Raw genomic sequence first — 15642 nt, forward strand, 5'->3', positions numbered from 1 at the left:
CCCTGAGGTGGTTTTAAAAAGATTTTCATGATTACCCCAGTTTGAAAAAGATGAGTTAATGCAAAGCTGAGATCATTTCTTATAGTAACATACCTCATTCCAAAGGGCAAATCCACCAGAAACAGAACAGAAGAACAAGCAGAGGTAGTATTTCCAAGATTGTCAAGAGCAGTGTTTTTCATAGTATTGGTTTGCAAAGAAACAGGGAGCTTATGCCAAAATATAAAGCAATACATTGGGCTTCCCTGGTGGTGCAGAGGACAAGAATCCGCCTGCCAATGCAGGGGACATGGGTTCAATCCGTGCTCCAGGAAGATGCCACATCCCTCAGGGCAACTAAGCCCATGAGCCACAACTAGAGAAAGCCCATGCGCAGCAATGAAGACCCAGCACAGCCAAAAATAAAACAAACAATTAAAGAAGTGAAGCAACACCTTACTTCTTTCATCAAGGAAGTCTTGCTACACTCTACCAAAAAGTCCATTTAACTAAGCAGTAAGCTTAACTGAGTTACTTTCTGGTGCAAGCTTCTAATCAGGATGCAGACAGGTTAACACACAATTTACAGGCTGTTGGGCCAGGACTACATTTTGAGTAACACTGCTCCAGAGAAAGACTCCAACTATGAGATTCCGGATCAGTGCTTGGTGAAGGATCAATTTTTATTTCCAGTAGTTAGAGACTTATCGGAGAAGGCAATGGCACCCCACTCCAGTACTCTTGCCTGGAAAATCCCATGGACAAAGGAGCCTGGTAGGCTGCAGTCCATGGGGTCGCTAGCAGTCGGACACGACTGAGCCACTTCACTTTCACTTTTCACTTTCATGCACTGGAGAAGGAAATGGCAACCCACTCCAGTGTTCTTGCCTGGAGAATCCCAGGGAAGGGAAGCCTGGTGGGCTGCCGTCTATGGGGTCGCACAGAGTCGGACACGACTGAAGCGACTTAGCAGCAGCAGCAGCAGCAGAGACCTATACTTTTGCAACATGCCAAAAATGAATAATAAAATAAAATTTCAAAAATGAATACAAAAACACAAGCCCTAAGTTTTTATGTTTAGATTTACACAAAATTATTATCCAATTACCATAAAAGTTCCTAACTGTTTAATTCTGACGTCCATACTTTTCTAGTTGTAGACCAGCATGACTCTACAAAATTGCACTTTGTGTAGCAACGCTCTAGGCAGCAAGCTGAGGAAATGTCCTTGAAGTTAAGGTCAATCAGTTACAAAAGCTCAGTCCTGTGAAAAATTAACAACTGGAGGCATACATTTCTAGTTAACTGACTGAGAGCGAGTAGAGGGAAATGCTCGGAAGGGCATGAAAATATTCTAATTGTCCCTCTGAATATCAAGAATTTGCAATCCAAAACCAGACAAAACTGCCCTCTTTTCAGGCAGAGAGCATTCATATTTTCATACAGAGGAGGGGTTCAATCTCCTAGTTGTACATATATGCCAAATCCTGGGCGGGAAGGACTGTGGTGGGAGCAGAAATCCTTAATATGTTTCACATAGAGCAAGACATCCTTCTCCCTACAGTTGCAATCTGGTAGACAGTGTTTCTCATTCTTTCAATTACTCATTCGTTCATTACTCTGTGATGGGCATGCGCTGGTAAAGGAGATAAAAAGATGAATAAAACACATATTTTGCCACAGGAGAATTCATTCCAGCATGGGAACTTGGCATGCAAACCAATACTCGCTGTATATTAAGAGATGCTGTAACAGAGGTATGTGTAAAGGTTTCAATGAACTGAGGGGTAAAGTAATGGCTGATAAAGACTACAGAATAGTGAATGGGAAGTTGGCTAGAACAGAGAAGAAGGGGATATAAAGCACTATCAGGAAAAATAAGAGACAATGCAGAAATTAGGTCTTTAAATGAAATTCAGCAGAAGAAAGGACAAAGGACACGGTGAAGTTTGGTTGAGTGCAAGCACATGGATATAGCTGAAGGTCTGATTTAGGGGAAGAATGCTACAGACTGAGAGAAGTAACCTAAAAAATGGCAAAGAAGTAGACTGTCAACATTTATGAGAAACAGGATTAATTGGTAAGCAGAGGAAAGCACCTACCATGACTGAGGCAGAAAGTAGTGAGTTATATAAAAATAGGAGGAAGAAAACATTTTAGGATTGTAAAGGAAAGGAAGGAGTATGATTTACATGTTAAGTCTGTGAGAAACCTTTAGCATACCTACATTTTGCAGACCATCAAGTAGGACAAGTAGGTCCTAATTTATGTGCCTGCAGTGAGGCTGATCTAGAACAGCCTACCAGTAGAGAAGCCTGGCTCCCACTGAACAACTAGAGCCTAGAGCAACGGTGCATAGCCAGTGCACAGCCATCAAACTGCTCTATGGTAAGAACACAGCTGCTCAGAGATGAACCACTGTCATAGAATCACTCACACACATGACACTTTGTCATCGTATGCATGTACTTGCTAGTTTATAAGATAACCAGGATGTGTACCTCAACCTCAACCTTAGATTGAGAGGTAGGAAAGAAGCAATTTACTGCCAAAAAGATAAGACAAACACCCCTTAATGTGGGACCCTGTTGCATCCCAGAATTCCAACCTTTTTTTCAAGCTACTGTATTTTCTGTCAAATAAATCACCATTTGCAGAGACCTTTGAATTGTGAATGCCTTCTCATACTGTCTGGAACTAGGTTAAGGGAAAGACAGCAAGGAACAGATGGAAACTAAAATTATGAGGACTGATTACATCACACAGGCAAAGAAAGAGCCAAAGAACAGAGGCTGAGAGCAAAGCAGCATTCAAGGGGCATGGAGAGGACACGGTTGGGAACACCTGGTCGGAGGCAGAGGACCAGGGGAAAGTGAAGTCACGTCATATCGATGTAACACACGCCTGGTTTCTACTTCCCTAACAGTTTTATGCCTCTCAAAAGGAGAAAAGACTAGTTATGTCAGACACTGATAAACAGTAAATCGAAATTTATATATACCTCTTGAGTTTCTCTAGGAAAACGACACTAAGCAAAAAACAAGACTAAAACAAGGTAACAGAAAAAACCAGACACAGATATGAACCATGAAAACAAAATTAAAAGTTTTAGAACTAAATCTAATCTGAAAGTTTTGCTTTTCTCCAAGTTATATTTTCTGAACTATTTAAAAATAAATTCAAAATTAATATCTTACATCCTAAATAAATCTGGGTTTTAGTAATTTCTTTCTCCTGAGGCAAACCAAGAATTGTCATTTAATATCTGGAGTTAAGCTCATTTCCATCAAAAGATACAGTGATATAACAAGATTCATGTAAGCAACTTTTTCTAATTCTCTCAACACTTAAACATATTGAAAAATACAGTTTCTATTTACTCCTTAATACAGTAAACCACACCTTTATGTTGGCTGGCATCTGCATCGAAGTTCATCTGTCCTTCTAGATGATTCTGTTCATTGTCATCTGAATGCCTAGCGTGAGGATCATTATGAAGAATACTAGGCTGGATGTCCTTCTGTTCTTCGAACAAAATACTAAGTAGCTGAGAGCATAAAACAAATCCGACTGCTGATCCACAAAGGAAGGTTAAAATATTCAGCCAAGATTTAGAGGCCATTTCCCGAAAATGTATCTCTGTAAGAAACAAATTATTACGGTGTTATAAAGTAATACACATACCAAGAGGACTGGTAACTGTTAGCTATGTTACTGATGTTATTGTTTTAATTGCTAAGGCACATCTAATGCTTTGCAACCCTATGGACTGTGGTGGCGCTGGTGGTAAAGAACCTGCCTGCCGATGCAGGAGACAGAAGAGATGCAGGTTTGATCCCTGCATCGGGAAGATCCCCTGAGGAGGGCATGACAATTCACTTCAGAGTTCTTGCCTGGAGAATCCCATGGACAGAGGAGGCTGGCGGGCTACAGTCCATGGGTCGCAAAAGTTGGACACGACTGAAGTGACTTAGCAGCAGCAGAACTGTAACCCACCAGGCTCCTCTGTTCATAGCATTTCTCAGGCAAGGATACTAGAGTGGATTGCCATTTCCTTCTCCAGGAGATCTTCCTGATCTTGGAATGATAATTCCTTTACAAGGAGAACATTTCTAAGAGTATTTAACTTTCATCCCTCTATTTGCTGCTGAAACACACATTATGGACAGTTCGATAAAATAAATGAGTAGCTACTAGGAGGATCATTGTTGCGGGGGACACAGGTAAATATGTCTCTATTTGCACACAGAATTATCTATTCTTCTCACCAAGATCCTCCATGGATCCAAGCCAGACTGCCACATTCTTTTTCTTTCTTTGCTATCAAAGTACTTATATATACTTTTTTCCTCTATGTACTCTAATAAGGGGTCAGCAATTTTTTTCTATAAAGAATAAGAAATAAAATACTTAAGGATTTGTGGACCACAGATGGTCTTTTGTATATTATCTTTCTTCCTTTTTAAACCACCTTTAAAAATATAAGAAACAGTCTTAGCTTGTGAAGGCTAGAGTCAGCACTGTTTCAGGACCTTCAGGCCAAACCTATCTGCCACCTGATTTTGTAAATGAAGTTTAACTGGAACATACCCAGGCCCAATCTGGAGAACGGCTGCTTCTGCTCTATAACAGCAAAGCTGAGTAGCGGCAGCAGCGGCAGTTCATCCCACAAAGCCTCATCTAGCCCTTTAAAGACAAAGGTTGCCAACCCCTGTGCCCCAATGCCTGGGGTTCACTGCAACGCTGGATGCGGCTGCCCTCTGCTCACTGCTGAGGGTGTTCACTGTTATCCCACTGGACTGCAAGACCCTGAACAGCTTCCACATATCACTAGGATTAAGGAGGGTGCCTGGAACAGTGGCTGCTGGATAAATGCTTGCTGAACTGCCTGACAACCAAACGGGTCCATTTTAAGGGTTTGCTAATAATCACTACATGTTGAACTTTTAAATTCCTATGACAACAGTCCTAAATCTATAGTTTCCAACTCCCCAAGATAATATTTTTAAATGTTTGCTAAGCATCGACCACATGCCAGATGCAGTCCACACTTCATTCCACTTGAAAAAAGTTTTAATTTCACTCTTCATTCTCACTGTGACCACTGTGCAGACAAGAGAACAGGAACAGAAATTTGGGACTTCCCTGGTGGTCCGGTGGTTAAGAATCTGCCTGCTAATGCAGAGGACACAAGTTCCACGCCTGGTCTGGGAAGATTCCACATGCCTCAAGGCATCTAAGCCCAGGGGCCACAGCTGCTGAAGCCTGCACACCACACCTACTGAGTGAGCCTATGTGCAGCAAGTACCGGAGCATGCACACCCCAGCGTTTGTGCTCTGCAACAAGAGAAGCCACCACCACGAGAAGTCCATGCACCACAACGAGAAAGGAGACCCCACTCAACACAACTAGAGAAAGCCCTCACGCAGCAACAAAGGCCCAGAACAGCCATAAAATGAATAAGTAACGTTAAAAAAAGAAAACAGAAACATTTAAAAACCTAACTCGCACAGGCTGACACAATCGATAAAAGCTATGACTTGAACCCAAGTCTGTCTGCTTAAAAAGTCAGCGCTCTTTCCACTGCGTTTTTCAGACTCTTTACCCACTCCCCACTAACAGCACAGGACAATGGACGTGTGTAGTGAAGGCAGGGGTCTGGGAAATATGACCATCAAAATAAAAATTGTTTTGAAATATTTTATAAAATAAACAAACCAATGATCACCACTGGAACAACAAACAACTTCATGTGGTTATATTTCCAGAACAGCTAGGTTTTTAAAAACTAAACCTAAGTACAACCAGCAAAACTGAACAAAATGTAAAAAGATATAAATCTGCTGACAGTGCTAAGATATCAAGGCCATGAGAATTGCAGGGGGCTGGGGGAGGCAAGATCTGGAAATAGAAAGAAGCCAAGAAAGGAGGGCTGGACATCTAGCGTGGCTTCATTCCTCAAGACAACCACTGACTCTGACAGAGAAAAGAAGAGCTAAGGCAAAGAAGGTAAGGAAAAAACTGAGCCCAACATCTGCCTAAGAGAAGAGGTTCTGGAAAACACCCAGGCTTTTATTTGGACCCTGAAAAGCCACAATCTAGGAATAAGGATGGAGCAGAAATTAGGCCAACTTTCACCAGGATTGAAGCCAAGTTGGAATCATCTTAACCACTGACGGATTAGGGTGATCTGGCCCTAGCCTAACTGCAAAACATAAAAGTCTTCTGGAGAAGTAAAAAATCATGGAGAACTTCAAATTATCACTATAATTTTTTATAGTGATAAATTTTTATAAATTTTTAAAACCTTGAATGAAGACAGAAAATAGTAGGAAATAGAAACAGACCCACAGGAGACTTAGGTAAGAGATTTTCCTACTAATAACTTTTAGTTAGTCAATAAGTTAAATGACAAGACAAAGATATAAGGTATAGAAAAAACACAGATAAAGAGAAAAATGAATAAGTTGAAAGCCAGGTCAGAAGAAATTACACAGACTAAAGTACAAAAAGAGACAAAGATGGTCAGTAAAGAACTGAGCAAAAGAAACATAAGAAACAGAGTAAAAAGGTCTAACATATGTGTTAACTGGGATCTTTGAAGAAAAAAAGATAACTGATTGATGAGAAAGAGCATGTGAAGAACAAATGACTGAACATTTCCCAAAACAGACAAAAGACTACCAACTCTCAGATTCAGGAGGCTCCATAAAACACACACACACACACACACACACACACACACACCCCCCTACAAAGAAAATGATACCAAGATAAACCACAGCAAAACTGCCAAAAATCAAAGACAAAGAAAGCATTCTATATCTAGCAAAAATAGCCTTCAAAAATAAACCTGAAAAAGATTAAAAAACAAAAATCAGCTTTATTCTTAAAAGAAATACTAAAAGGAGTACTTCAGGCAGAAAGAAAAGAATTTTAGATGAAAATTCAGAATTGTAAGAAGGAAGGGTGAACCATAAAAAGTTACTGTATGTATTGATGCGTATGCGACTGTTTGCAACCCTACGTGCTGTAGCCAACTAGGCTCCTCTCTCCATGGGATTCTCCAGGCAAGAATACTGGAGTGGCGTGTCATGCCTTTTTCCAGGGGATCTTCCCAACTCAGGAATCGAACCTAGGTTTCTTACGCATCTCCCGTTTCAGCAGGTAGGTTTTTTTTTTTACCACTAGTGCCACCTGGGATTCCATATATATATTGCTAAGTAAATCCAAATGAACATTGGCTAGATAAAACATTAAAATGTTCCCACAAGACATTGTTACTATTATCATTACAATAAATGATAAAACTGGCACAAAAATTGTGAGGCTACAAGGAGTTTAAGTGTTCTAAAATCATTTTGTTGTGTAAAAATGCTAATATCAGACTGTAAAAGACTAGGAGAGTATAAAAGAAGGACTATTGTAATCGTTAAAAAAAAGTAAAAATATGTAAGTAAAACTCTAACAGAAAAAAATAAAACAGCACTTAATGATTAATACTTTAATCAAAGGTATTTTCAAGGCAAGAAAAAAGGAAGAAATGGATAAAAATAAATGAGACAGAAAGAAAACAAATAGTAATATAACTGACTTAAACACAAGTTTATTGGCAATGGCATTAACCGTAAAAAGACTAAGATTTTAATTCAAAGATAAAGATTACCTACCAGTCTAGAAGAAAAATAAACCCAAGTATACACTGCTTACAAGAGACATACATTAAATACATACAGAAAGTTAAGAGCAAAAGGATGGGAAAAGATATGTTATTCAAACACCTATAAAAAGAAAGTATTTTATAATCAGATAAAACAAATGAGTAGTGGCTACATGATGTTGTCTTCAAGATATTAAATTCTGCATTTATGATTTATATATTTTTCTATATTAATATTTATTAGGAAAAGCTTTATATAAAAATATTTTCATATGACCTTTTGTTTTATCCAATTTAATACATATTTACTGTATGTATGTTTGATATGGAAATCTTTATTCCAATGGGGCTTCCCTGATAGCTCAGATGGTAAAGAATCTGCCTGCAATGCAGGAGACCCTGGTTTGATTCCTGGGTCTATACTATGCTTATTCTCTATCTTGTATCTCAGGCCCTCTTTTGAATAGTAATTCCAATTTGCAAAGAATGACACTAAGGGGAGGTAGAGAAGACAGTTGCTCAATACCAGAGATGGAAATTACCAATATGAAACTAGCAGGCACTTGTTTACTTCTTTTGCTTTATCTTACCTGTAACTTTAAGTTCATGGGGAATAAAGTATAGATGAGTACAGATGTCCTGCTCAACTCCCCCATTTAATTTCCCAGAGGAAAGCAGAAATCAGTTTGTCCAGTCTTCCTGCTGTTTTTCTCAGGGCCAGGGCCCTCAAATTCTCCTTCCTGCTGTCTTTATCTCCATTCAGATTTCAAGAGGTGTAATCTACTATTTCAGGAAAAATACCTTTCCTGCTTTAAGTGCTTCTTTTTGAAACTCTAAAATTTTCTAGATTATTTGAAGCCCTGTTCTTTAGACTTTGCTGTAGCCAGAATCTTGGTCTGAGATTATATATTAAAACGTCTGTTCAATTCTGTTTGCTATTATGTGGAGTGTGCATTAACACCTGACCTACAATTGAGGTTAGTGATTTGAAAGCACCATGAATTGAAAACAAGCTGAGAGAAGTAAGTGAAAGGTATCATAACTCCAAATTTCTTATGGTAAATATAGAAAGACTGGCAGGGTAATACTGAAGTGGTGAACCAGGAGGAAAGCTACTGAGGTAACACTAGCAGACACTTAAGAAGCCAAGACATCGACTAGGAGTCACACTGCAAGCAAGTCCCCATGTTATCTGATTCTCCCACTGACACTCTGTCTTTTAACACAGTAGTTTTGACTTTTTCTTCTTTTTGTACTGGCTGTGACTTTCCTTATCTTAACACCAAATATAATTACGTCACAGCCTCAGAAGGGAAAAAATCCAATTGAAATTTCCACGGCTGCAGAGTCTACCACTCCAGGTACAGGAAAGCAATAGTTACAATGGTATTCAATAATAGTAACACTCAGACAGGAAGCACTGTGACTGAGAAGAGGACGTAAGGACTGCAGGGCCAGAGAAAATTCTTATTTCTATCATCACAGCAACTATCTGAAGTGAAGGAAGTGCTGATCGAGCTCCAGTAAGCATGAATACTAACCTGTTACCCAACCATTTCCCAAGATTCTGTGCTTCAAAACAAGCCTACTTTGGAAGCATGGAGGTTGTATTATTTGTAGAAAGCTAGTGACATGTTATAGACAGGGTTTTCTTAGTTGAGGTGGCACTTTTTTAGAAAGACACCTGTTCTGGGGTGAATGGAAGGAAAGTTAACTTCTTGATTTTATGAAATTTGTTTTTAACTTTAAAATATTTTGTGATGCTGTTTGATGCCTGACATAGTCTTACCCTTTCCTGTCTAGAGAAGTTTCAGCCGGCACGGGTTGACTTATCCCTACTGCTTTTAGCCCATTTCCTTTCAAGGGCTCCTGTCTTATGACTAAATTTCTGTATACCTTCACTTTTCTTTCCTGTTCCTGGCATAAAAGAGCTATTTCATGTCAGTGGAATGTACCCCAAGCCTCACTCCAATTTTTGGCCAAAATCATCACCCTCGTCTCTTCAGATTCTTGACAAGAGTGCTGAAGTAGACCACACTGGAGGAAGACATAGCTTACCCAAACCACACTTTCTAGGGGCTTCAATATATACCAAACAGAACACAGTGCAGGGAAATTATCAATGCCAATCACTTTCTAAATCTGATGCATAATCAGAATCATTTGAGGAGACTTAAAAAATATAGATTTTAGATGCAAAAGTGCTGGAACAACTGAAATTCAGTTTCATTTTTTAAGGAACAGTTTTGTGCTCTTTACTGGTTTAAAAAAAAAAAAAAAAATCAAGCAAACACAGAACTACCTGAGAAAGAAACTGCCCCAAATCCCATCACTTAGAAACAATTACCATTAACACTTGGTGAGTACCCTTACACACATGAATAACACCTTTATGAATAACAGAGATGAAAGGAACAGGTAATTATACCTAACATTTGAGCCCTGTACTGATAACAGCTTTATATAGATCACCTACAAATCATGAACTAGGGACTATTAATCCCATTTTACAGATGAACTCAGACACAGAGAGATTAGTAAGCTTCCCTGGGTCATACTAGCAATCGGAAACAAGAGTTCAGACTCTTAACCACTGTACTATCATTTTACAGAATTGGGATTATATTAGTCATGTTACTTTAAAGATTTAACATGTTAAATTAGATTTGAATTTATAGAATAAAAGGAAAATTAAATGAATCTAAATTAACTTTGAACATCAGCTAAACATGTATGATGTGACCTCCTTCCTCTAAACAATCCCAGTAAAGAGAAAGATTATGAAAAACATAAAGCAATCTGAGGCCTTATTTTTAATACATAGTTCAAATTTAGATTGATTTCTTGCTTTGGCAATGTGTAAATCAGCATACACACACACACACACACATACACACACACACTTCCAATGCAATCAGTTTTTGTGAACTACTTTTATTTTGTAAAATTTACATAGATTATATTCTATGAATTACACTGGAATTCCCATGACTGCTTGATCTTAAATATATTTTAAATTGGATTTTATGCTCATTAATAGTTCTTTTATCACAGCTGCTCTAAAGCTGAGTTCTTCATTAATATCACATTTTTGTTGGCTGGGTTTCAGCAAGTAATTTTTACAATGGCAGTCATTGGTGCTATATTCTAAACGTCTGCAGGCTGGAGAATGTTTATTACTGCCTTTATACATGAAGTACAACTTGACCGAGTACAGTCTCTCTTCTTAAAACTCTGTAAAAATCACTCATGGTCTTTCCATTGGTGCTGAAACTGAGGGCAGACTGATCTTTTATCCTTGTAGATAAATGCTCCTCTTTTCCTATGCTTGCTTTTCAGTCACTCCATTGGTCACTAATGTCCTTCTCACCAAGACTTCAAAGCCCTTTATTACATGAGAAAATCCTTCCTCCAGTTCTTAAGGCTTTAAGAAAGTCGGTGAAATTCACAATAAAGTCCCTAAAATCCTAGACTTTCAGTGTTTTTTTTTTTTTTTTTTTAATTTTAGTACTTTATATCATATCTTGCTAGGGTTGTCAGTCTAGTATTTATAAATCTGTTCTGGATTATCATATTTACTTGTGTCATTTACATATTCAAAACATATTTCTCCCTTTAAACCACATTAAAATGATTTTCAAAAACTTCCCCCCCAAACACTTTCCTTGTAAAGCTGGGATGAATCTTATATAGTGACACAATTATAAATACTTGTGAATACACTATATGTGAGGTGCTATATTTGAAACTTTCATGTTTTCTTTGATTCTCCCTCTGATTCTCACAGTAGGAGGAATCAGTCAACCTGAATTCAAGACATCATAAAGCTACTGAAAACAAGTACTGAAGAAGTGAAATCAATTTTACAGTACTGGTGGAGGGACAGACTTGTGGATCTATCAATGGAATAGAATAGAGAGAACCAGAAACAGACCACCTAAATATGCTCAACTTACATTTGACAAAGATACAAAAAGCAACTACATAGAGAAAAGATAAACATTTTGATAAATGGTGCTGGATATTTCTAGGCAAAAATTAAACCCTGACCCAGATCTCATATATCACATAAAAATGAAATCAAAATGGATTATGGACTTAAATGTAAAACATGCAGCTTTCCCTGGTAGCTCAGTTGGTAAAGAATCTGCCTGCAGTGCAGGAGAACCGAGTTCAATCCTTGGGTCAGGAAGATCCCCTAGAGAAGGAAATGGCAACCCACTCCAGTACTCTTCCCCAGGCATTCCACGGACAGAAGAGACTGGCGGGCCACAGTACATGGGGTCGCAAGAGTCGGACACAACTGAGCAACTAAACCACCAATAAACCACAAATGTAAAACATGGACTTAAATGTAAAACATGCAACTATAAAATTTTTATAGTTTCATGAGAAAAATTTTTATAGTTGCAGAAGAAAAATCTTTGAGATTGAGAGCTAGGCAAAGAGTTCTTAGACTTGACTCCAAAGGTACAATTCATAAAAGGGAAAAATTGATAAACTTTTGCTCTGTAAAAGACCCTACTCAAAGAATGAAAAGATAAGCTACAAACTGGAAGAAAATACTTACAAATCACATAACTAACAAAGAACTAGCATTTAAAATATATTAAAAAAATCCTAAAACAGCAAATAAATAAATAAATAAATAACAATCTAGTCAGAAAATAGGCAAAGGACATGAACAGATAGTTCACTGAAGAGGATGTACAGATGACAAGCACATGAGAAAATGTTCAACTTCATTTAGCAGGAGGAAAAATGCAAATTAAAACCACAATGAGATATCTCTACTTACCCATAAGGATGCCTAAAATAAAAAGCAGTGATACCATCAAACGTTGGTGATGTGGAAAAGCTAGATCACTATATACTGCTGATGAGAATGTAAAATGATGTCCAGTCACTATAGATCAAAGGTAACTATGCAGAGAAAAATATTCTGACCCATAAAACAAACCCAGCCTCTTCTTAAGGTGAACTATTAATCCTGACAGAATGGAAAGCAACAACAAATTTGAACGACATGCCTTCAATCTGGTAAGGCCCCTCTACTGCCTAGAGTCTTAAAAAAAAAAAAATTAAAAAGTCAGAGACAAAGTTCCTAGTTGCAGCTGTCCAAGGTCCCAGTCCCCCAATTTACCTCTCTCAGGTAACTAAATGACTAGAAACAGAAGCTGTCAGCCAGCAGCAGCACAGATCTCTAGCTCAGAATTTAAAGGAAAGATCCAAATGGTGCAATAAAACAATTATCTATACGTAAAAGGTAATAAAGGGCTTCCCAAGTGGCGCAGTAGTAAAGAATCTGCCTGCCAATGCAGGAGATACAGGAGATGCAGGTTCAATTCCTGGGTCAGGAAGATCCCCTGGAGTAGGAAATGGTAACCCACTCCACTATTCTTGCCTGGAGAAACGCAAGGACAGAGGAGCCTGGCGGGCTACAGTCCACGGGGTCACAGAGAGTCAGATGCAACTGAGCACACACACACACAAGGTAAAGAGAGATTTTCATCTACATAATTTTTAAGCAAAGCTACCTGGAATTGATTCTATTTAAAAATGAAAAAGCAGAAATAAAAGGAACCTACATAAAACCTTGTAGTGGGAAAAAATTTATAAACACAGGATGCAAAAGACAAGGGAAAAGCACAGACCTGAATGCTTACTCTACAAAAAAGAAAATCTTAAGCTAACTAGGACTATTTTGTAGTTTTTTAGAGACTGAAGGGATTGAAGCAATTATGGAGAAACTGAGAGCTATAAAAGATGGGAAAGGAAGAGCCAACAGAGAACTTATTTCTCAAAAGAGAATATAACAAATGAAACCGAAAACAAAGTCAAAGATATAAAGGAAAATGCACTGAAATGAAGGCCATGCATCAAAATATTTAAAGGTCTCACATACAATCAAGAAAAATGTAATATAAATAGATGGGGCAGTGTTGAGAGATTCTGAACTTCACTTACAGCAAAACAAAACAAAACAAAACTCTAAGTATCCAGGACAAACCAAGCATGTTAAATGGAAAAAAAACAGGCATAAATACAAGGAAAAAATTATCAGGCAGCTTTCTCCTGTGTATCCTTGTATGTCAAAGAAATGGTGCAAAACTCCCAAATTTTTGAGGGGAAAAACATGCCCATAGACTTAAATATTCAGCAAACTGTCATTCAAAAATCCATGTAACAGGAAGACATTCTCAAATATGCAAAGGACTTAGTATCCACACATTCTTGGTACATTATCTACTTAAAGATATAATCCAGGGGGAGGAAGAAGATGGCAGAGGAGTAGGTGGATGTGGAATACATCTTTCTCCATGGATACATCAGGAATAAACCTTCAGACACAGAAGAGCATGCAGAACACCAGCTGAGAATGGACAGGAGTACCTGACCAGCAGAAAAGAATATATAGACCCGTGCAAAACTCAGTAGGACGAAGGAACTAGTGGGAAAACAGAAGTGTGAGTAGGACTGGACCTGCCCTCAGGGGTGGGGGAACTGAAGCAGGGGTCCGATCCCCACACTGGGGCAACTTGCTGAGTCAGAGGAGAAACATGTAAGGCTGAGAGGGAAACAGCTGATCTGTGGCAGCCTTAATGGAATGAGAATCAGACAGTCCTTGCTGCGGCCGTACATACCCTGGAATCAGACAGTCCTTGCCACAGCCATACATACCCTAGATGCTGCAGTGGCTGGGAGCTGGAGTTTAGGGATTGTGGAGCAATCCCAGGACAAGGGCTGCTGTTGACTGTGGAGAGTGGGATGTGAGGGAGGAGACTATGGTGGGAAATGCCTGTGAAGGAAAGCTGGGCAGCCATGGAAGCAAGGCGATCCTGCTGAGTCATGCACAGGGGGTGGAGCCATCACCATAGCCTCTATCCCCCCACACCAACACTGGCAGCTGAACAATAGAGAAACTGGCCCATCAAATGCCTGATACACTGATTTATACTGTAGGACCCCAGGCGGGGGCCCCTCTATGTGCCTGATGCACTGAACAACAGAAAAGGACCCCAGGCAAGGGAGCCCTCTAAGTGCCTGAATGGGTGGAGCTATGGAGAAAAACTGGCCAAAGAGGCCTTCTGATGGCCAGCTACAAGAGGCTTGAAAAAAGACTCTAATGGGGCCATAACTCCTGTGACAGAGGCAGTCATGTCCCTGCACACTTGGCGCCGCCAGGGCCCGCGCAAGCCAAGCAGCTGCGCCACCTTCACGCTCAACACTCACTGGGGCAGAGCTGCCACAGGCAAAAACGTCTGGTGCCTATGCTCACAGGTTTGCTTTGGTAGTGTCTGATTCGTTGTAACCCTGTGGACTGTGGCCCGCCAGGCTTCTCTGTCAGAGAGGGGTTCTCCAGGCAAGAATACTGGAGCATATTGGCCAATACTGGTTGCCACACCCTTCTAGAGCACTATATATGTCCTGCTGCCCTAGCTGCCAACTTCCCTGAGTACCTGGTGCTGCCAGAACTCCTGCAACCCCAGCAGCTGCGCCACCTCCACACCTGGCCCTCAGAGAGGCAAACCCAAGTCCTCCGGGGCAGCCTCAGGAGCAAACGCCAATGGACGACCCACGTGCAGAGGTGGAAATAAAACCACAATTGAAATCCAGGGGCAGTGTGGCTAAGGAAGAAGACCCAAAACCCTACCACCAGCTGTACAAGCTGCAGATTAAATCCACACGATCACTAGGCAGACTCTGTGTCTGTGGAATATATAAAAGGTCACTGAGAGCTCCCACAAAAGAAAAAGCACTAGTTCTGATAGCTGTGGACACTGGAGGCAAGAACACAGAGTAGGAGCAGATTAGAATCTGAGCTGCCCTCACAGCAGGTCCAGAGATCAGCAGTGTTGGAGGGAATCCTAGGGAGGTGAGGTGGACTGGGACTCCCAGCTGGGGAAAGGACTCTGACAGCAGTGACTCAGGAAAAACATTTATTATTTTTATGTTTTGACTTGTTCTGTAGATTCTTTTGGATTTTTCCTTCTCCCTGCTG

The 15642-nt window shown here is 39.7% G+C and overlaps 1 protein-coding gene across 3 annotated transcripts in view; it reads right to left on the reverse strand.

Annotated features, from left to right (window-relative positions):
* The window catches only part of C1GALT1 (core 1 synthase, glycoprotein-N-acetylgalactosamine 3-beta-galactosyltransferase 1), a 48493-nt gene that overhangs the window by 12787 nt on the left and 20064 nt on the right, over positions 1-15642 (reverse strand). For 2 of the 3 annotated variants that reach the window (XM_010839729.1, XM_010839731.1), the window contains exon 2: positions 3382-3618. In XM_010839729.1, coding sequence (XP_010838031.1) covers positions 3382-3618 — 237 coding nt within the window. Of the gene's footprint in view, positions 1-3381; positions 3619-8230; positions 10503-15642 lie in introns of those variants that run through there. The other variant, XM_010839730.1, reaches the window with a different exon arrangement.

Source organism: Bison bison, unplaced genomic scaffold (assembly GCF_000754665.1).
Source record: "Bison bison bison isolate TAMUID 2011002044 unplaced genomic scaffold, Bison_UMD1.0 scf7180017864134, whole genome shotgun sequence".
Taxonomy (NCBI): Eukaryota; Metazoa; Chordata; class Mammalia; order Artiodactyla; family Bovidae; genus Bison; species Bison bison.